Source organism: Podarcis erhardii (assembly GCF_964252035.2).
Source record: "Podarcis erhardii genome assembly, chromosome: 5".
NCBI lineage: Eukaryota > Metazoa > Chordata > Lepidosauria > Squamata > Lacertidae > Podarcis > Podarcis erhardii.
The window spans coordinates 65,180,074-65,200,691 of NC_138509.1; the positions used below are offsets into that span (position 1 = coordinate 65,180,074).

General features: G+C 41.5%; 3 protein-coding genes across 3 annotated transcripts; 2 read left to right on the top strand and 1 right to left on the bottom strand.

Annotated features, from left to right (window-relative positions):
- Positions 1-3,011: 3,011 nt before the first annotated feature.
- On the bottom strand, positions 3,012-9,086 carry FBXO45 (F-box protein 45). Its single transcript, XM_081864535.1, has 3 exons — positions 8,760-9,086; positions 7,502-7,858; positions 3,012-5,983 (listed from the first exon to the last, which is right to left on the bottom strand). Exons 1-3 carry the CDS (start codon positions 9,069-9,071, stop codon positions 5,798-5,800), a joined length of 855 nt encoding a protein of 284 aa, XP_081720661.1. The 5' UTR covers positions 9,072-9,086; the 3' UTR covers positions 3,012-5,797.
- A 452-nt stretch (positions 9,087-9,538) lies between these two features.
- Positions 9,539-14,148, top strand: WDR53 (WD repeat domain 53). The gene is made up of 3 exons (XM_081864516.1): positions 9,539-9,662; positions 11,100-11,590; positions 13,364-14,148. The coding sequence occupies exons 2-3, from the start codon at positions 11,111-11,113 to the stop codon at positions 13,937-13,939; spliced, it is 1,056 nt and encodes a 351-aa protein (XP_081720642.1). The 5' UTR covers positions 9,539-9,662; positions 11,100-11,110; the 3' UTR covers positions 13,940-14,148.
- A 653-nt stretch (positions 14,149-14,801) lies between these two features.
- On the top strand, positions 14,802-19,741 carry SMCO1 (single-pass membrane protein with coiled-coil domains 1). Its single transcript, XM_081864545.1, has 3 exons — positions 14,802-16,264; positions 17,853-18,002; positions 18,507-19,741. Exons 1-3 carry the CDS (start codon positions 16,215-16,217, stop codon positions 18,889-18,891), a joined length of 585 nt encoding a protein of 194 aa, XP_081720671.1. The 5' UTR covers positions 14,802-16,214; the 3' UTR covers positions 18,892-19,741.
- The last annotated feature ends 877 nt before the right edge of the window (positions 19,742-20,618 follow it).

Consider the following 20,618-nt stretch of genomic DNA (forward strand, 5'->3'; position numbering starts at 1 on the left):
AACCCAGAAATAGTGCTTCAGGTTAAGAACTTTGCTTCAGGTTGAGAACAGAAATCGTGCTCCGGTGGCGTGGCAGCAGCAGGAGGCCCCATTAGCTAAAGTGGTGCTTCAGGTTAAGAACAGTTTCAGGTTAAGTACAGACCTCCGGAATGAATTAAGTACTTAACCGGAGGTACCACTGTATTCTGCTCCTGTGACCCTGGAAGAGATTGGGTGAGGGAGACTTTCAAAGTTAGCCAGAAGCCCAGGCAGCTCCAGTCATAGGCCAGGGATATCTGGATCAAATGGTTTTTCAGGGTCACTTGCAGTGTGGAAATCTACCGGAGGGTCTTGCTCCCCTTGCTCTTACCTCTGAGAAGACCTTGGGTACAATGTCTGGGCAGGCAGAACCCTGACACATTTACTGGAGGGTGTCATATTTCCAAACTGTGCTGGGTATTACATTCAAAACCAGAACAGAGATTCTCAGGCTGCCAGGTGCACATCTCCCGTCATTCACTTTCACTGAAACATTAATTTAATATAAAAACACAACACAAAGACTTTGTGTGCAGACTTGCTAATACAGCCTTTTAACACTCCTACTGAACTGTACCTCTCTTGCACTGAAGGTAAAGAGAATGCACAAACATTATATAATCAACACTCCTAAGCATTTCCACTGTCAGGATATTCTAGTTCCATGAGGACAAGAACTTTCTCTCTTGGGTCTGTACAGTGCCTCTCATGTGACATATGAGGTAGCAGCTCCACCATGTAAAATTGTTTATAATTTTCCTACTTGTTGCCTAGCATAGACATTATTCTACAGCAAATTAAATGGACTTCCAGCATCACTTACACCTACTAGATTAGGTAGAACACTTTGAGCGAACTTCGTTTGTTATCAATAGACAAACCTCAGATGAAGCTGGACTCAACTCCAATCTTAGTTAAACGCACATCAGTTCCAATTCTCTTCATGAGGCCTACTCCACAATCTACTCTAGATTGCAGCATGCCTGCTTACTTCAGTGGAGATAGGGCTTCAATCCTATCAGCATTTGCGCTGTGGTCTAAACCACTGAGCCTAGGGCTTGCCGATCAGAAAGTCGGCAGCTCAAATCCTAGCGACGGGGTGAGCTTCTGTTGCTCGGTCCCAGCTCCTGCCAACCTAGCAGTTTGAAAGCGCATCAAAGTGCAAATAGATAAACAGGTACCACTCCGGCAGGAAGGTAAACGTCGTTTCCATGCGCTGCTCTGGTTTGCCAGAAGCGGCTTAGTCATGCTGGCCACATGACCTGGAAGCTGTCTGCGAACACTGGCTCCCTCGGCCTATAGAGAGAGATGAGCGCCGCAACCCCAGTCATCCGCGACTGGACCTAATGGTCAGGGGTACCTTTACCTTTACCTTTTAAGCCTTTGTGCTAGAGAGTCAGCCTCTCACAACAGAATGCAACTGTAATCCTTTTTGGCAATTTGCTGCCTGCTTATAATTTGAAGTTGCTGCTTTGTTTTGTTTTTAGACCTAACCTTAATCCACAATTGTTATACATATTAGTTGGAATTTAATTCTCCTTTCCCTCTCTTGTTTTCATCATGGCCATCGCCCTCACGCAACATGGAATTAGAGAACCATCAGGAATAATGTAAACCTACACTAATACTGGGACGCAGGTGACGCTGTGGGTTAAACCACAGAAGGTCGGCGGTTTGAATCCCTGCGACGGGGTGAGCTCCCGTTGCTCGGTCCCTGCTGCTGCCAACCTAGCAGTTCGAAAGCATGTCAAAGTGCAAGTAGATAAATAGGTACCGCTCTGGCGGGAAGGTAAACGGCATTTCCGTACGCTGCTCTGGTTCACCAGAAGTGGCTTAGTCATGCTGGCCACATGCCCCGGAAGCTGTATGCCGGCTCCCTCGGCCAATAAAGCAAGATGAGCGCCGCAACCCCTGAGTCGGTCACAACTGGACCTAATGGTCAGAGGTCCCTTTACCTCTACCTTACACTAATATTTCTGTATAAGGACACTTGGAACCATTCTCCTAGTCCACTAGTGAAATGACGTACAAGCCACTCATATGCATGAAAGGGAAAGCCCAGCAACCAGAGCATGATAGCTCTCTGCTCTTAAACTTGCATCACACAACAGTACTTCTGCTGAACTCCAAGTGCTTCCTTTCAAGAGGAATCCTGTCCCTGTTGCATGTGGCAGCATATGGAGACTTGATCAGCTGTAGTCACCACATTATAGTCTCAGTTGATGTTTCCTTTATGAATTACCATGTCTCACCATCCACCCACAGCTGAAGTCGCAAAGCAACTCATTTAGGATGTACAGTATTAATAATAGTAGTTCATTTTCCAAGCATGTACACTTTTACGACAGCAACAACTGCAGTTCCCATGTGCCCTCTGGAAGTATCCAAGCTTCATCTGAAGGCCAGTTCACACACTGAATGTTTAAGGAATACTCTCAAGATGGTTTGTGCCTGCACCTAAAAATATAAATAATCAATCCAAGTGATGTATGTGTTATACTTATTAGGGAGCTGCAGTTTACTGGTGCATTCTACTGAGTGTGTTCTGTTGGGGAGACGGACAGGATTTGTATCTGTATAGTTTTGTGAAATAGCCCTGCCCAAGTAAGCTGTCTTCAGTTTCTACTCCACCCCAGAATTTGAGGGCTGAGATCCAGTTAAACACTCCTCATAGACCTTGAACAAACTCCCAGACAGCCTGTCTCTGCAAAAATGCTGAGACATCATACCAGTGTGAAATGTGTATTTTGCTACAAGGCTTCTACGAAAACAAAACAGGAAAACTAACATCACCATTTCCATCAGGGAGAGTTTACACATACAGTAGTCCAGCTTATCAAAGGGATTTACATATTTATCTCCAGGGAAAGTTCACAATTTGACATTAGTCAGTCACATAAATATTGTAAAAAAATTCTGTATTCCAGTCAAACAGAACATCACCCAGTACTAATAGGACTCAATTATAACACACAATAATACAGAGTAGTATATTTATGTTTTAACAATTTATTTCAATTGTTTGTACAGCTTGGAATTGGTCTTCAGGTAATAAGTTATAAGAGGTTTATATACATATTTGTCCCCTGTGCCCCAAGGAATTTTTGACCACTTGGCACAAGCAGAATGCTATGCCACATGTAAGGGAAAAGCGAGCAAGACATCCTGTATAAATGGAAGTAAAACCTAGCAAAAATTTCCCTGACACAGTTCTTAGGACCAGCTCTCTCTACTCAAAAGTCCATAAATAAGTGCAGAGGGTGATCCATCCGAGACTGCACAGGGAGACTATATTACTCTAACAAAAGCTTCTTTCCTTTTAGTTTAGCTCATGCCATAGAATCTTGTAGTGATATATTTTATAGCATAGTATACAGTCCACGTTTTCTGGAAGTGATACATCTTTCCAAAATCATTCATTTCTTCATAGTACCAGTGTTGAAATGATTCACTTGCTTAATTTTAGAAAGAGACCAGGAATGAACTTGTTAAGTGGCATACTACACATAGAACAAATATTTTAAAAACATTTATTCACACATGCAGACCTCAAATGCAGTTCTGCGGAATCTAAACATGGAAGGAAAGTGAAGTGAAGATCTAGGAAAGCCTGAACAGCTGAGAACATGCAACATAGACTCCTCCAGTACAGTCACTGCCCTCTTTTTTGAATCCACATTTTATCCCTCACACTTTCAGCAGCCTCATAAAAGAGCCTCTTTCTGCCTAGTGTGATGCTATTCACTACAGTCGTGTGCCACCAACCAAAGAATACTAGCAGTCCCAAACCATTAATCAACCATAACTTCCTTCTGCAACTTCTACAAGGCAGCAGAGGGGTTTGGAAACAATAGTAAAACAAGATGCATCAGTATGTCAAGATGGTAGGACAGGTAATATGATGGCTAAGCCTACAGCAAGAAGGCTAGGTTGCTGGGAAGGTCATAGCATGACCACTTTTTAAGTATTGAGGACCGATGGCACTACCAAAGATACTGGACTGCCACTTTAAACCTTGCATGCAGCAAGAATGTAACTCTTCAGCCTATTAAAAAAAATAAAAACGTAGTGTTTAGCAGCTTTCCCTGGCTTTAACAAAAATAAGAATGCCTAAGGGAATTGTTCTCTTTTGCACATCTAAGGAATTATATGTCTGTGAGACAGAATAATTCTGATTATGATGTAAAGAATGTAAACAATACCTCATTTCCTCCCAAAGGCGACAATCCTACACATACTTACCTAGGAGTACATCCCACTGAACATAGTGGGGTTTGCGTCTGAGAAGAAGAAAAAATGCCCAGGACTGCACTGAAAGTGTTTTCCCACTCTACACCAAATAAATAGATGTCTAAGGCAGAACAAAATAGCACTTCAGTACCAAGAACCAGCCTGTGGACTTAGACAATTAAGACATACAAGCTGTGCAGGATATGGATGCCAAAGAATGGGGAAATGCAGTTGCTCCATCATCTGAAGGTGCTTTCTTTATGCACAACAAATTAGCTTTGTAAAACATTTCTCAGCAATTAATATAAACAAAGGAAAGATTCCATAATTGTGGCAGAAATTTGATTCCTGTTTGAAGTTCAATTTATTTATGCTAAAGATTGAAATATGTTAAAATATTTTTCTATGCAATTTTAACATAGCATGTATTTAGGTAGTACTTTGGAAACCTATTTTTTCAAAATATTTAGTTAAATATGCAATACTTGCAATCTAATATCTATACTGGCAATAGACCAAAATGAAGGTTTGGGGTACTGCAGATCATAATGGGAACAACCCACCAAGCATGGCCACCCCACAACCACAATACAATTCTGATTAAAATGGGTAAAGAGCAGCAGTATTTGGTGGACGGCTCATAGTTTGCAAGATTAATTTTAAGTCATACTTTAGAAGGTGGATTGAAAGACATATGGTCATTTGCAACACACATTTTAAGTAAAACAAAAACACTCACATTAGAAACTGACTTTATCCTTCCACCTGCACAGAATTTTCAGCTATCAAATCTAAAGCATTTTACAATAAACATTCATAGTTTCTTTTGTCACATGAGATGTTGTACAACAAAACAAAAGAAGTGCACTTGTATGTATGCTGTTCAACTGGACAGACACCAACACCTGATATGTAGTGGGGGGGTTTCCAATTAACAAAATTACATCCCAGGGAAAGCAACAGCAACCCTTTGTTTTGTTCTGGTTTTTAAAGTGTTCTGTACAAACTGTCTTTAAAACACACTTTAACATAACTGCACAATGTTTTGCTCTGGAGAAGTGCAATACATTATACTCCTCATTACACTAAAAATACATTAAATAAAATCCAACCAATTTCAGTTACCTTTGGTAAAACACACTGGATCAAAGGCAGGAAGGAAACAAATAATTTTAAAAATGAAGTCTTTTTCACAGACACACTGCTTACAGGTCTCAGTCAGCTTTCCTCAACCACTTCTATACAGGAGTCCCTTAAGTATGTACAGGATTCCATTCTGCTACCTTTGCGGTGAAATCTTATGCAACATGCATGTGGTTAGCTGCCCATTCAACCAACTGCAACCCCCTGAGAATTTTTCTGGTCCGGCAGAAAAAGGAAAGGTAAAACTCTCTTCCGTACAGCTGGCCTTTTGGATCGCAAATTTTGGTTTTCCTTGATGTTTCTTGGATACGCATCCACACACTTCACTCATGCTTCCCTATTAACCCACATGCAAGTTTCTCCATATTGTCAACTTGATGTTCACGTCCCAGTTAAAAACAAAATGTCATCCATCTAAAGGTTTTCCCAGATAAACTAACGTCACTTCAGTGTTTCCATAGACAGCAGACACTGCTGGATACAGACATGTCTTTGGCAGTCCTCGGAATGCAACCCCTAGAAACTCATAGCCTCGCTCAAAAGCCAAAGTCTTGTCTTCCATGTCCAGGATGACACGAATTCTCTCACCTATCTGTAAACAAAAATAAGACTGATTGAAGAAAAGAGATAATGAAAAAGACAAGACAAAGTGAAGGTAAACAGATGCTGAGACAAAATAACTTGGGGAGGGGATTATTTAAAACAGTTAACATACAGAAAAGCCCTTTGAAGACATTTTCTGCGGATAAATGATAAAGTTAAGATTCAGTCATGGGGCTTTGAACAACTACACTGGTTAAACAGATATTCTTCAATTTGATGCATGCCTTGCTGAATTCAACTTGGCTAATTCCCAAGCTAGGGAGGTTAGGGAGGAAGCCTTACCAGGGAGTAAGCCCCACTGAACAGACTGGGACATATTTCCAAGAAAATGTAAATAGAATTGTGCCTAAAACAGAATGTGTCAGAGTTTACTATACAAAATTCTGGAATGTATAGCTCAGGGTGGTCCAACATGTGACCCATGAGACCTTTTTTGGTGGCCCTTGCCCTTAGACCTGTTACTACTCTTTAGCGACTCTTCTGCCTTTCCTGTCCTGAAGAGCAAGAGCTGGTTGGTTGCTTCTCCCCTCAACAGCAAATCAGCACATGAGAGTACATGTGGTGGGGAGGGATGCTTGAAAACCCACCAATAAGGAGAAAGGGAGCTGGATGCCAAATTTCCAGATGTTTGAGGTTGCACCTTTTGATTGGTGGACCAGCATGGCAACATGGAGAGGGAGGTGTGGCTTGTTGCTGGCGCCTCTTTGAAGGAACAATGATAGTGATGGTAGAGAGAGACAGAGCAGAGCCACCAGGCTGGAGGGAGGCCGCCACACAGCCCAGGCTCAGCAGAGGCATGGTGTGCGGCCAGCCAGCAGGAGGGATGTGGTGGGGCCTCTCTGCCCAGGACTCTGTGAGACTGGTGGGCTGCCCCTTGCCATGGAAGCTTTGCTGCTGCCCTGTTTGACAGATGGGGAGAGGGTGACTGCCTGCCAGGGACTGAAAGGGGTCTGGCTACATTACCCTTGGGGGTCCCCTTCCAACTCTACAGATCCTTCCCCCCTCAGTCAACAACTGGCCTGAAGAGGCTGTGCCTCTGTGTGGGGTGGGGAAGCAGGATAGATGGTGGTGGTTGTGGTGACTGGCTGGCAGGTGAGGAGGATGAGGCAGCTGTTGCCTGCCCTACCACCCCACCTTATGCTGTCTTCTTCTCCATGGGCTGCATTTATTTAATGGCTTCAAAAGAGGCTCAAATCATTTTGACTAGAAGTCTTCTAAAATTATTTTATTTTGACTTATATCCTACCTTTTTATCCTGACAGGGACTCAATCTATCTATTGTGTATTTAATTATATATATTCAATTAAATATATTAATTGCTTACATTAAATATATTAACTATATTGTGTACTCTTTAATTTACAATATGGAAATTTAATTCAGTGTGTGGGCCACGGGTTCTGTGTCAAAGTGCTCTTGAGGAGCACTTGGTCTAAGCGGTTGGACCGCCCTGGCATAGCTCTTCACAGATCCAACAGTCTTATATACATTCCAGGTTTCACTCACTTGATATTTGGGGGCATTGTTGCACTGGGGGAAGCTGCCATTGACCTCTCCATTATGTAACAAGTTATTGTCCACCAAATTCCAGCCCCAGCTCTGGTCATCACTGCCCAGGAGTGCCACATAGCCCTGACACTGCATGGGAGCTCGTTTTGTAGCAATCCCAATTACTGCCACTGTGCCAAGAGGGCCTTCCCACCAGACTTCCCAAGCATGGCGGCCTTCACTGAAACCAATCTTGGTCCTTGCTCCATCTGTACTCTGTGCAATGGGATTCCGATGCAAAGTAAATCCATTCTTCTTAATGTAGACATTCCTAGAACAATCATTGGTGCTGAAAGCATGCTGAAAGGCGCGTACCTGGAACAGAAGGTATTTTTTGAAAAAGCAATGCTGGAGATAAGATTACTAAACTAGGCAAGGCAGCAGCAGCAACAACAACAACAACTCTACACACCTATTCTTAATAAGGTATGGTAAACTCAAATATATGTATAATTAACCCATCTGTAAAAGAATGCCACCCAGAGTAAGAACGCCTTGTGATTTCACAACCTTAGTCCTCACCACCTGCCCAGCTGGGCTAGTATTGGCTACCTGGCTCAACATAGAAAAACAGGCCTGCCAAGGTCTTTTGGAAACATCATTTCAACACCAGCTATTCCAGGCATGCTGGAGGAAGGCATCAAACCCCCAGGGGGGTCCTCAATCCAGCTCCGAAGACAGTGTCTTATTGAGCACTATACCTTTCTGCAGCTCCTGCCATGCAAAGCATCTGGGCCATAGGCAGCCGCTGCAAAGAGGAACCACATCTAAACAACATGTACTCAGTGAGTGTTTCCACCAACATTGGTATGCATATATACATGTGCAATGGGGGGGGGGGGAATGACGACAGATGCAGGTTGCATTTTACTGGAGCTAGGAAACAGCCCAGAATCGGTGCCAGAGTTCTGCCTTGGAACAAAGTAATCAGCAGCCAGCGCTTTTGAGCATGTGCGTTAGTGCCTCTCTTTCCCTCTCTCTCACAACACGGAACAATTTCCTCTCCTTCCCGCACATCTGGGTTTAAGAAAAAAGAGGTCCGGCTCACAAAACACAGGAGACGAGACCCCCGGCACCTCCAGCATCTTATCTCGTGCAAGGGACGTAGGGGCAGAGAAAGGTACCCAGATTATATATACTGTACATATTTCCTCCTGGGTTTCCTCGCGCGCGCAAAAAAGGAGGGTGGCTCCCTCCCGCCCGGGGCCATCCTGACCTTGCCCTTGTAGGTGGGCACGTTGCAGAGGATGTCGGTGCGCAGCGCCTCCTCCGCCAGGCTGCGAGCGGCCAGGCTCCGCCACACCTCGCTGTTCTCGTCGCCGTGCAGGACGCGGCACCACAGCTTGCACACCAGCGCGCAGCTCCGCAGCTCCCGCAGCTCCAGGTAGGAGAAGACGAACTCGAGCACCCGCCCGGGAAGCCGCCAGCCCCCCGCATTACCAGCCGTAGAGGCGGCGGCGGCGGCGGCAGCAACAGCCACCGAACTCGGCGCTCCTCCTCCTCCTCCGCCGCCGGCAGCCGCCGCCATAGCCTCCGGGCGACCACCGAGTCCTCGCGTCCCGCGGCGCGCGCGCACGCCTCGCCAACCGACCGCCCCGGCCCAGGCAAAGGCGGTGCGAGGCCGCGAGCCCACCAGGCAGCCAACCGGCCAATCCGGCTCACGCCGTCAGCGAGGGAAGGGAGGGAGGCGGCGCAGCCGACGCTCGACGTCCTTCCCACCAGCTGCCGGCAAGTGCGGGCGGAAGTGAAAGGCTGTGTCTGAGCTGGGCCTGAGGAGGCGTCGGGGAAAGTGCTGTCTTTCCCCACCCTCCACTGCCTCTTCGCTTCGCGGTTGGAGGAGCGGTGAGACGAATCTAGGTTTCCTGCCGCGCGTCTCTCCGACTGCGGAGCTTTTATTCGCTTTTTGTTACTGCTATTGTGGCGGCGGTGGTTGAGAGCTGGGCCCTGAAGGTGAGCCGACCATGTTGGGTGAGGGCAGAGCTGTCAAGGGGGCTTCTCTAAATCCATGCGCGAAAACCTCACCTGTTAATGTATGTAAAGAAGGGGGGGGTGATAATAGGATGACGTAATTTCTCTTCGCCGGAAGAGGACACTGTCGCATGGAGAGACGGCGGGACGGGTAAGCCTGTTTGAGGCAATTCGGTTATTTTTTGGCCTCCTCGATATTAAAATACAGCAATAGGGTGGCTTGGCTTGAGGCTGTCACCCTACTGCGTATTTACTTGGCAGTAAATCGGCCTGAAGTGGTGTACACGGGATTAGGGCTGGACTGTAGGCGTGTTTCTGACTGGTTTGGTCCTCATAGCTATGAAGAATGCTCACCCATCTTCCTGTTTTCACCCCTTTTCTTTTCCTTCCCCCACCCTTCATCGAATGTTTCTCTAGTCCGGAGTATTGTTTGAAGCCGCTCTGCCCGTCTTTCCTTGTCAGTACTAGTCTGGGCTAGTCAAATGCCAACCACTTCTCTGCCTCCACTTTACACCCTTGTGATGATTAATGCTCGTCTGTTAATCCGTATAGAATGTCCCTAAGCATATTTATGAAGAAGTAATAATAATAATAATTTATTACATATACCCCGTCCATCTGGCAGGGTTTCCCCAGCCACTCTGGGCGGCCCCCAACAGAATATTAAACAGAATAAAACTTCAAACATTAAAAACTTCCCTAAACAGGGCTGCCTTCAGATGTCTCCTAAAAGTCGGATAGTTGTTTACTTCCTTGACATCTGATGGGAGGGCATTCCACAGGGCGGGCGCCACCACCAAGAAGGCCCTCTGCCTCCTTCCCTGTAACCTCACTTCTCACAGTGAGGGAACCGCCAGAAGGCCATCAGCACTGGACCTTAGTGTCCAGGCTGAATGATGGGGGTGGAGACACTCCTTCAGGTATACTGGGTCATCTCCAGGGAGCTAAATACATACTAAGGAATACCATTTATTTTCAAAGACTTTCTTTCAAAGAACAGACATACTGAGCTTTGTTTTCCAAAATCTGATGCTAGGAACTTACTGTCAGTGATTTACTTTTCCTCGATCCTATTTTGCCATTCAGATTTCTGACTGCAGTTCTCTGTTAGTGCTATATGACCATAAGGTATATAGGCATATTCATCATGGGTACATTAGTAAACCAAACTGTTGCGGGCACCACTTATGCTTGGTTGTGGTGCCCATATCAGTGTATTCTGTTGACTACTGCAGAATGTTCCTTTCAATCCCTTATTTCAGTAGGAAAAGGGGATCCTGTGGTGCCAGGGAAGGCATCTGTGATTTCATGTGCACTAGCAGGTGCCATGTTGACAAGCTTTGCTATAAACCAATTAATTGAGGAGAACAGAGGTGTATATTGCACGCCTAAACACATAGCCTCTCATTTAACCAAATTTAGACTGATACTTAAAGTTGTTTTGGTTCCAGGATTATAAAGTATGTTTTCAAAGGTGGCATTAAAACATACATTCTGTCCATGCAATGAAGTGATGAATCCTGTGGCTTTTGAGGAATTAGCTATACCAGAAACAACTTCTGTCTTGCTAAGTGTTTGTGTTTTTCAGACTCTCCTACTATGGCGGAGAAGTGGGCCAATGGACACTCTTCTTCAATATTATGTTTGAACGTGAACAAAGATGGTCTGTTGGCTTCAGGAGCAGAAGGAGGGGAGCTAACCATCTGGAGTGAGGAAGGGACTCCATTAGAACACACACTTCTCCAGAAAGCTGATGATGTCACCAGTGTTGTGTTTTCTCCCACCTGTTCCAAAAGACTATATGCTTCTCATGGAGAGACTGTTAGCATTTTGGATACTAGATGTCTCAAAGAGCCAGTTGAACATTTCCATGTAAATGATGAAGAGATCAATTGTCTTTCAGTAAATGAAACAGATAGTTTATTAGGTGCTGCAGATGATTCTGGAGTAATAAAGATAATTGATCTGGAAAGCAAGAAGTTAAGCCGCTGCCTTAGACGACACTCAAATATTTGTGCATCAGTTGTGTTTCGTCCTCAAAGACCTCAAAGCCTTCTTTCATGTGGTCTGGATATGAAGGTGATCAGCATAAAACGAAAGCTTCCTGTAGGGCACACACCAGCAATGATCTTTGATACATGTTTCTTTCCTCTCCTACTATATGTTAATTTGTCTATGAGCCTCCTGTGGCATTAGATGAAGTAATCCTCCTATATTTGTATTGATCAGGAATTAAGATAGTCCCTTGTTAAAGACAGTATGAGTGCCAGCCAAGGTAAAACAAGCAGGCAAGATAAAAAGGAATCATTCTTGAAAAGTTGGCTTCCAGGGAGCCCCAGTATCAATTAAATGGCTAAATCAAATGCTGAAGTAGTTTAACGGGAGGGCACATATTAAGCAATAAAGAATTCAACTGAGGGTGAGCAAAGTGCCCTTATGCTACTGAGTATAGACCAAATCCCAAATTATTGGGTTTTTTGCTATGTTGAGCCCTGGCATTTCTCTTTATAGAGATATCCAGGTTCATCATCTTAAATTTCTGCTGTGTGAGAAATTCTTAAAGTTAGTGTGGTGATTAAACTTCTTGATTATGCATGTAGAGTAAAAATGCAACAATGTTATGGCTATACAGACTCAAATCAGATATCGTGTTTCCAATCTTCAGACAGTGATTTAGAGATTAGGAATGTGTTGCAGGCTGTCATGGTCCCTGCTTCCCTATTATGCATAGATTCCCCTCTCTTTTCCACAATTAGTGGTATTCATTATATTCAGATTCAGCAAACTAAGGTTAGCACTCACAGGGCATCTCCTCCAAAACATGGTTTGAAGCAGGTTGGCACACAGTGTTTGGAGGCACATCTGGTAATGCTAACCTGTATTTTGTTAGATTCTGATAATTGTTTTAAACCGTAGTTATCACGAGAAAGGAGATGAGAAATTTGCAGTTGAAGAAACGTGAGCCTGTGGCATATTCCCTATCTTCAAATTAATGACCTGAAATGTGATGGTTGATAAACCAGGGAGTCCTGCATTACACAAGCAATTTATGATGCAATTTGAACCATGTCTACTCAGAAATAAGTTCTGTGGAATTCAAAGGGACTTACAGATAAGTGAGATAAGGATTGCAGTCTAGTTTGGTTTTTGCACAAGCCAATTCTATTTTAATAATAATTTATAATAATTTATTATTTGTACCCCGTCCATCTGGCTGGGTTTCCCCAGCCACTCTGGGCGGCTTCCATAGAAACCAAAAATACAGTATTTAACCAACACCAATCTATAATAAAAGCAGTATTAAACTATTTAAAACGAATAATGGTATACATCTTTCAGTTCTTAGTTCTTAGTTTCTATAATGAGGCTTCTGATTTAAGAAAGAAATAATTTTTGCTCAGTTCTTGGTTACTGGTCATTGTAATTAATACAACATAGAGGTCTGGGTGTTGTCACAGGAATGCTGATGAAGTTTTCACAGCTTAGATAATGCAACATTTTGAGAACAACTGTTTCTTTGGTACAAGGTAATTTGTTCAGCTTGGTAGATGGATATAATAAACAAATGTAGTAAAAATACTCTTAAGAAATCTTTTGTGTAATTTGTTTAAAGCTTCTCAAAGCTTAACAGTGAAACATGCTACTATATAAATTATAGTAAACTGGTTTTTCCACTTGATTTATAGATGCAGGAAAGCATCACTTGGTGACAGCTACCTCAATTTATGACTCTGAGAATAAAACAATATAAAGGAAACTTAAAATTGTGTGCAAATAGCAACATGAACTCATTTGGTGTGTGCTAGTATATGCCCTATACAAATAAATAATTCTGATTTGTTCTATTTGAAGGTTATGATGTGGAACTTGCAGAAAGCTCGCCCTCTGTGGATTGTGGACTTGCAAGAGGAGGAAGTCAATGAACATTCAACTGGTCAGCTTTTTAACCCTCCATTGGCCCATTCCTTGTCTGTTTCTGCTTGTGGCAATGTTTTTGGCTGTGGAGCTGAAGATGGTAAAATCAGAATATTTAGGGTAACAGGTACAAAGTTTGAGCAGGAGGCAGCATTTAAGGGCCACTCCTTAGCAGTGTCACAGATTTTCTTTCTACCAGAAGCCTACCGGTTCATTACAGGAGGAAATGATGGCAGAGTGTTGTTGTGGGATGTCAGCAATGAGCTAGGAAAACAGAAGAGTCCAGTCAAATCCATCCATAGAAGGAGAACTAGGATGCCCAACACCACCAAGAAACTTGACAAAATAAATGCAGAGTGTTCAAATGAGCATGTGCCAATTTTACCAAAACTAACGATTGAACATGGAGAGAAGGTGAACTGGATTTCATGTGCAGAGATTAAAGGCTCTAGAAGAATACTGGTTGCTGATCAGAGTACCAGTATATCAGTCTATCCTATTGCCGAAGCTTAGATATGCCTTGGCCTAACTGTTTGTTTGATACACCACCTTTATTACCCCCAATGTGTTTTAAACCAACTGTAGCTTTTCTGTATATTGCTAAAAATATTTAATTTAGCAGTGGATAAAGTTTAATTCATTGTATCAGTAATGGGATATCTTATGATAAACCAGGTATTAACTTGCTGATGAGTTTGAAATAAAATTCAGTTGTGAATGTGTGTATGTGTGAATAACTTTTTGACAGGAGGAAAAAATTGCATATTGGTACATGCTATTGTAAATTCCAATGCCATCAGAAGACTTTCAAAGTAACTTGTGCTTATGATTTAGCTTTGATCTTTCAGATCCCTTCATGCACACTTAAGTCAGCTGAACTACATCTACCCAGTATTTGGATTTGAGCTTTAATGTATAATTTATCCATGAGTATGCCTGAATTTCTCAATGGTGGATCCTAGAAGCTGTATTTTCCTCTATTGTGGTTCAAAAGCAAAAAGCTGATTCCAAGGAATCCTTAAGTCTTAAATTATGCAGCACAATCTAGGTTTCTTCTATGAAGAAATCAAACATAAGTTCCTAATTAATTTTTTCAACCTATTGTTACATAGTTGTTATCATAAAATGTTATCAATATGCCCAGGTTTAGATACTTCTGCCTCGTTTATTTACATTAATATTCTTTTGCTTTTATTAAATCACAACTTACAATTTACTTTTACTACACAAACTGAAAATGTAAGTTTTAAAAGAAAAAACCAATATGCTAAATTTTCTGCCAATAAAAGCAACTTTCCTTTTATCAGGGAAGTATTTCTTTCATAGCATAGTGATTCTTGGCTCATTCTCATCCTTTTGTTTGTAAGAGCAGAAGGTATGCAGAAGGTGTGATTGATACTGACAACTGTATGTAGGGATAGTAGCAGCATACTCTAAAATCCTGGGTTTCTTCTTGATCTTTCATATTTATGGAGAATAAAGCTTTAACTGATAAGGCTTTTGTGAGATCTAAGCTGTGTATACAAATGGTGACTTAAACCTTTTATAAGAGCCTAATATTGTTTCCGGTCATTTTCTGTAAAGTAGGAAGTTTTGGATGATTAGAACAATAAACAAAAGTGTTAACTTTTGCTTTTGCCACAGTACCAAACTTATGGGTATGCAATTTTACTGGTATCTTAAAATGACAGGCAGGCATTGACCATCCTATTCAAATCAGCAAACTCTGGTTTAGAGGGTAAACCATGCATTTCAAGTATGGACTGCAAGAGCATAGTTTGTCAGTCTGGATTATTTAGCAAACATGGAATGACAAACTGAAAATGAAGCTGTGTGCTTGAGGGGAAGAGGAGGTACACAAGCCTGCAGTTCATTTCTAAACCTCTAAGCAATGGTTTGAGGGATTGGATAAACTGAGGCATTGAATTATATAGCAAACATTTCCTGTGCCCAAAATATTTACTTATTTGATATAAACTGCCATATATTCTGAGCAAATTGCTGCACAGTTTTGCAACCACTACATATTTTCCCCTGCTCTGCTTGCTATACGAATGAATGTCTTATAGGTTAAGTAGCTGCTTCTTGGAACATATTTTGTCTTCTGGTTCTAATAACAGAATACAGAAGTCATTTGTACTCTTGTATCAGGAACAGAGGACAAATGAGATCAATGCATCTATAAATAGCTAGTTTTTTTACTTTAAAAGAGATGTGTTCCTTTCACATATTTCGTGTATGCGTAGGTATAGATATGTATATGTAAAGAGGGGTGGCAGTTTCTTCATACATGTTCTCTTTGTACCTGATGTGACTCACGTATATTGCTACAGTTGGGTATTGGGAGCTGAGCAGCAACTTACCATAAATGATGTACCGGTAAATGAAAAGAGATGTATTTAACATGGGTGGCAACATTAATATTTTAAATACATAAAGACTGAAGCAGTAAGCTGCTGTACCTCCCACACAGCAACCCAATATGAATCTAAACAGACATAGATAGAAAATTAGTAATTTAACAGGTTAGTGTACTTTGTGTGAAAATAACTCTTATCTTCATGTAAGCAAGAGAAAGTGTCACAACTGATCCACTGTGGTTCAATAAACACCATGCTTGTGGGCATGTGTTAATAAGCTAAACTTGGATGTCCTGGCTTGCTATAAAAAGATTTAAGTGAAAATTGACCTTCAGCACAAGTTGGAACTCCTGTTATATGTTTGCTGTCTGCTGCAAAAGAGAAGCTAACCAGCATTTAAACATACAGTAATTTTTCTCTCCCTGAAGATGGCCAGAGAAGCTATATCACTGTGTGCTCTGAACAAGACATTAAACAGGTCATGAAGGGGAAACCAATCTGCTTTGTTGGGGGTAGATTGTGAGAAACAGCAAAAAAATTAACACCTTATAAATTAGATGTTTATAATATTGATACTGTTTTTCTGCCTGATGAATTTCCAAGGCAGCTTACAAAAAGTGATATATAATACATTATTTTGGAAGGCAGCAGTTGCTACCTTTATATAGTAACTGCCTTTATATGATGGTCTGGATGATGGGGGAAAATGTCTACTGTCCAAGCCTTAAATACTGTATTGTTGAGTTGAATATGCTGTTACATATTCTTTTATGTCTAATGAAATTATAGAAATAATGAAAATATTAATGACTTGGTTTGCAGAGTTTACAGTGTTTCTTCTTTACCCTTTTAAACACCACTAGGTGTTTATTTTTGGACTGGGGCCCTGCACACGTATACTGTATTTAGATATAAATGTCCATGGGTTGACATATTGGTAAATGTATTTAGGACTGAAATTCTTGTATGTGTTACAATATGCATCAATTATCTTTGCAGTAATTCAAGGTTAGGGAATTGTTTCCATATTATATGCTGATTAAAAAGTGGTTAGCCTGTGATCAGGACTAAAACATGGCTTTCCATGTGGCTTTGATTCTGGCTTTTCAATAATAATAATAATAATAATAATAATATTTATTACTTATACCCTGCCCATCTGGCTGGGCGGCTTCCAACAAGAGATTAAAAATACATAAAAGCATCAGTCATTAAAAATCAAATTAAGAATCAAATTAAGTTGGGATGCACTTGCATGCTCACTATGTTATACATAAGACTTTGTAAGTTTTGGACTCGCATCTCTGGAATGTCCCTATTGCGCTACCATTTGAAGAGCACCATCTAATGTTGATTTGCTGTACCCAGTGCTGTTTTTTCTAGAAAAACTGGTACTCAGCATGAATGCCTCCCTTGTTCTCTTATAATGGCAATGGTGCCTACCTGAGAGGTGGCGGAACTGAGTTCCAGTGAGTTTTGGCTGGGGGAGGGGAAAGACCTGGTTATACCCCAAACAATGAATAAAATTCTAGTTCTTAAAGGGTCTGTGAAATGAAAAATATGTGATGCCGAAAACTAATTCCCTTTCAAAGGGACCTTCTGATGTTAAGATACCCATGAAATATTTGATCACTTGAAACTGAAGAGTATGTCCATTATTCTCCTGTAGTTCTACATTAAATCTATGTATAAAAGGCAGTGAATAAAAACTCTGCTGTGTACACAACGGTGTACATATTTGCTTGAAAATAAGTGTATGTGAGCTCAGTATGAGTTGCTCCCAGATAAGCACGCATAGCATTGTAGATTTAATATTCCTTGGTATTATCTTGCTTTGTCATAAGTTCAGTTCTTTTCACAGTGGCGGCAGCCATAATGCAATGCAGGGTTTAACATGCTTCCTGATGCAGAAAGTGTATTGTTCCAGAGCCATATGCTGATTAAATTCATCAAGTGATTACAATCAACCCGTAGCTATGAGTCTTGGGATATGCTACAGAAGTGGAGACTCCTGACTAACTTGTTCTTACTTTTAATAACTTCTTCTGGCTTTTAAATCATAACAGAGTGGAGAACAAACTGCAGACTTTAGAGGGTCAGTTTACAGTGCTAGACTCTAGCATTCAGAAATTAACAGAGAAGTTTGAGTTTCGGACTACAGTAATGGAGCATGAGTTCGACCAGGATGAAATGTGGTCATCACTGCTAGAAGGCAGGTGAGAAAGAAAAATTGAGGGCAAAAAAATCTAATAAAAGTTTTAATAATATTAACTTGGCTGTAAAGTGCCTGATAATGGTATCATAAGATTGTAACCATCATTTGATAGGTTTAACATATGGGCAACACATGAACATGTAGTGATTGATGATTTTAATTTATAATGATGGAATATTGGAGAGAAATAATTCCATTTAGGACTTCTGAATAAATCTTGAAAACTTTCCAACTTTATGTCCAAAATGTAAACCTAAACGCTGACTTAGCCTTAGTTTTAGGGAATTACTTCAAATAAACATTTTAGGATTGGGCTTAATTATCACAAACATGGTTTCTTTTGGCTCGAATTAAATTTCCACTGGTTCAATAAAATACACACCTTAAGAAGTGTAGTCAGGATTGTAGCTTTATAATATCTCCTGTTACCTGAATAGCAATAAATCCTGGTCCTGTTGACTTTAATTATTTGAAAAATGGGTTATATTTCCATATCTTCTTCCAGATTCTCTTCTGTGGAGGTAAATCTTTTCTACAGCTACATTTGTGAAACTATTCGCTGCTTACATTCTGAAGTGGTAGAAATGCTACCAGATCTGGCAAAAGCCCTTCCTACTCTGTCATCTGTTCTGAGGCGAAAAGGCAGAAACCAAAGAATTAGGCTGGCCTGGGAGTCTGTACTGGAGAAACTGGGGCTGCAAGAAGGAGATGTTAAAGCCCTCTGTGCATTTTTCATTACAAATTGTCACAATGCCTGCTACTATCCTGCTGATCAAAGACAAGATTATGCCAATGACATCACCTCTATTATAAACAACGTGGTGAAGAACCAGCTGCTTCAGCGAAGTCTGCTGTCTGCTATTCGCATAGTGGAATACAGAAAAAACTGAACATGCTTGCAAAAAACAAGAGACACACCCTAAAGGATTATAACCTAGAAACAAATTGTCTCCAAAACTGCTTATACCTGCAAAGTCCTTACTCAGTAGCTTTATGCAACACTTCCTCTCAGTCTTCACCCCATCTTTAACAGAGAAAAGTTGCACTGTACTGGCTCAATTCACAGAGAAGTTGTACAGATTATGAAGATTGCATATGTGAAGCATGACTAAAGCTATGCATTATTATTACTACTAATATTAACAAATCCCATTTTGCTCCTATCTTTTGAAATCTATCACCCAGATCCTGCAGTAGAGTAATAATCTTGAAGTTCCCCTTTTTTGGTTTCTCACTTGAAATACAGGCCCCATTCTTGAGGCAGGCATAATTGCATATATCACAAACATATGTCTTGGTGCGAGTGTAATGTACATATTTGCTGGGTCTTGCTGCATACTTCAGGGAGTGCCTGCTCCCAATTTGTTGATCAATTTTCTCACAGTAAAAAAAGTGGGGTATAAAGAGGAAGTCCTCCTCAGGTGATTTTTTAAATGCATACTTATTTACTTGCAACCTCAAATGCACTAAGCCATCTATGATTGGCCATGATTAGCTTGACTTTTGTTCATTATGTATACCCTCATAGTTCCTATGCTTTCTTTTGCCATTTAGAAACATAGCTGCATGTTATTATCTTTTTCTCTGTTAACCAATGTGGTTAAAAGTTAGTCACCATGTCTTATTCAGCCCCATTTAAAAGCAAATTGACACCAGAGCACACTCTACGACTAATATGTACTGTCTGCACCTGATGAAATCACAAACTGCTCAATAAAGTGATTCATAGTTTAAAGAAAATATTATGCACACTCATGTCTAATGGCTGGGCTGCAACACTTCATTATTAGCCATTTTCAGTGTCCTCTTCGTCAGCAGAAACTACTTAAGTTTTGTTTTGAGCATAAAATGGGTAAGGGGTAATCTATGAAACACACCTAGGGGCATACCTTTACATATCCATTTATATATGCTGCCCGATAACATAACATTCTCTATGGGTTAGATTAATATAACTGAAATACATAAATTATAAAAACTAATGGAAAAAATGGAGAGGGGAGATGACGACAACATGGCTTCCCACTTTGGGGGGGGGGGTCCCTGAAAAGCCCATTTCCTCCTGCTCATACAGCTCTAATTAGACTGCATAATAATTTAAAAGAACAGAAACATATTCAGTTGGCACCAAAACACCCACTAAGATGGCTTCAAGTTGGTCTCTCTGAGAAAAGCATTCCATAGCTAGCACTACTACAGTGGTACCTTGGGTTAAGTACTTAATTCGTTTCGGAGGTCCGTTCTTAACCTGAAACTGTTCTTAACCTGAAGCACCAATTTAGCTAATGGGGCCTCCTGCTGTCGCCGGAGCCCAATTTCTGTACTTATCCTGAAGCAAAGTTCTTAACCTGAAGCACTATTTCTGGGTTAGCGGAGTCTGTAACCTGAAGCGTATGTAACCCGAGGTACCACTGTACTGAAAAGCAAGTTTCTTCACCAGGGCTGGCCCATGCACGAGGCAAGGTGAGGCAACTGCCTCAGGTGGCAGGATCCAGAGAAGCAGCAAATCTGGTTGTTTTTTCTTCTCTCTCTCGCTCCTGATGTAGATTTTCTCTCACCCTTTCTGTCCTGGTGGGTAGGGGAGTGCTATTTTGGGGTACACCTCGGGTGCCAAAAT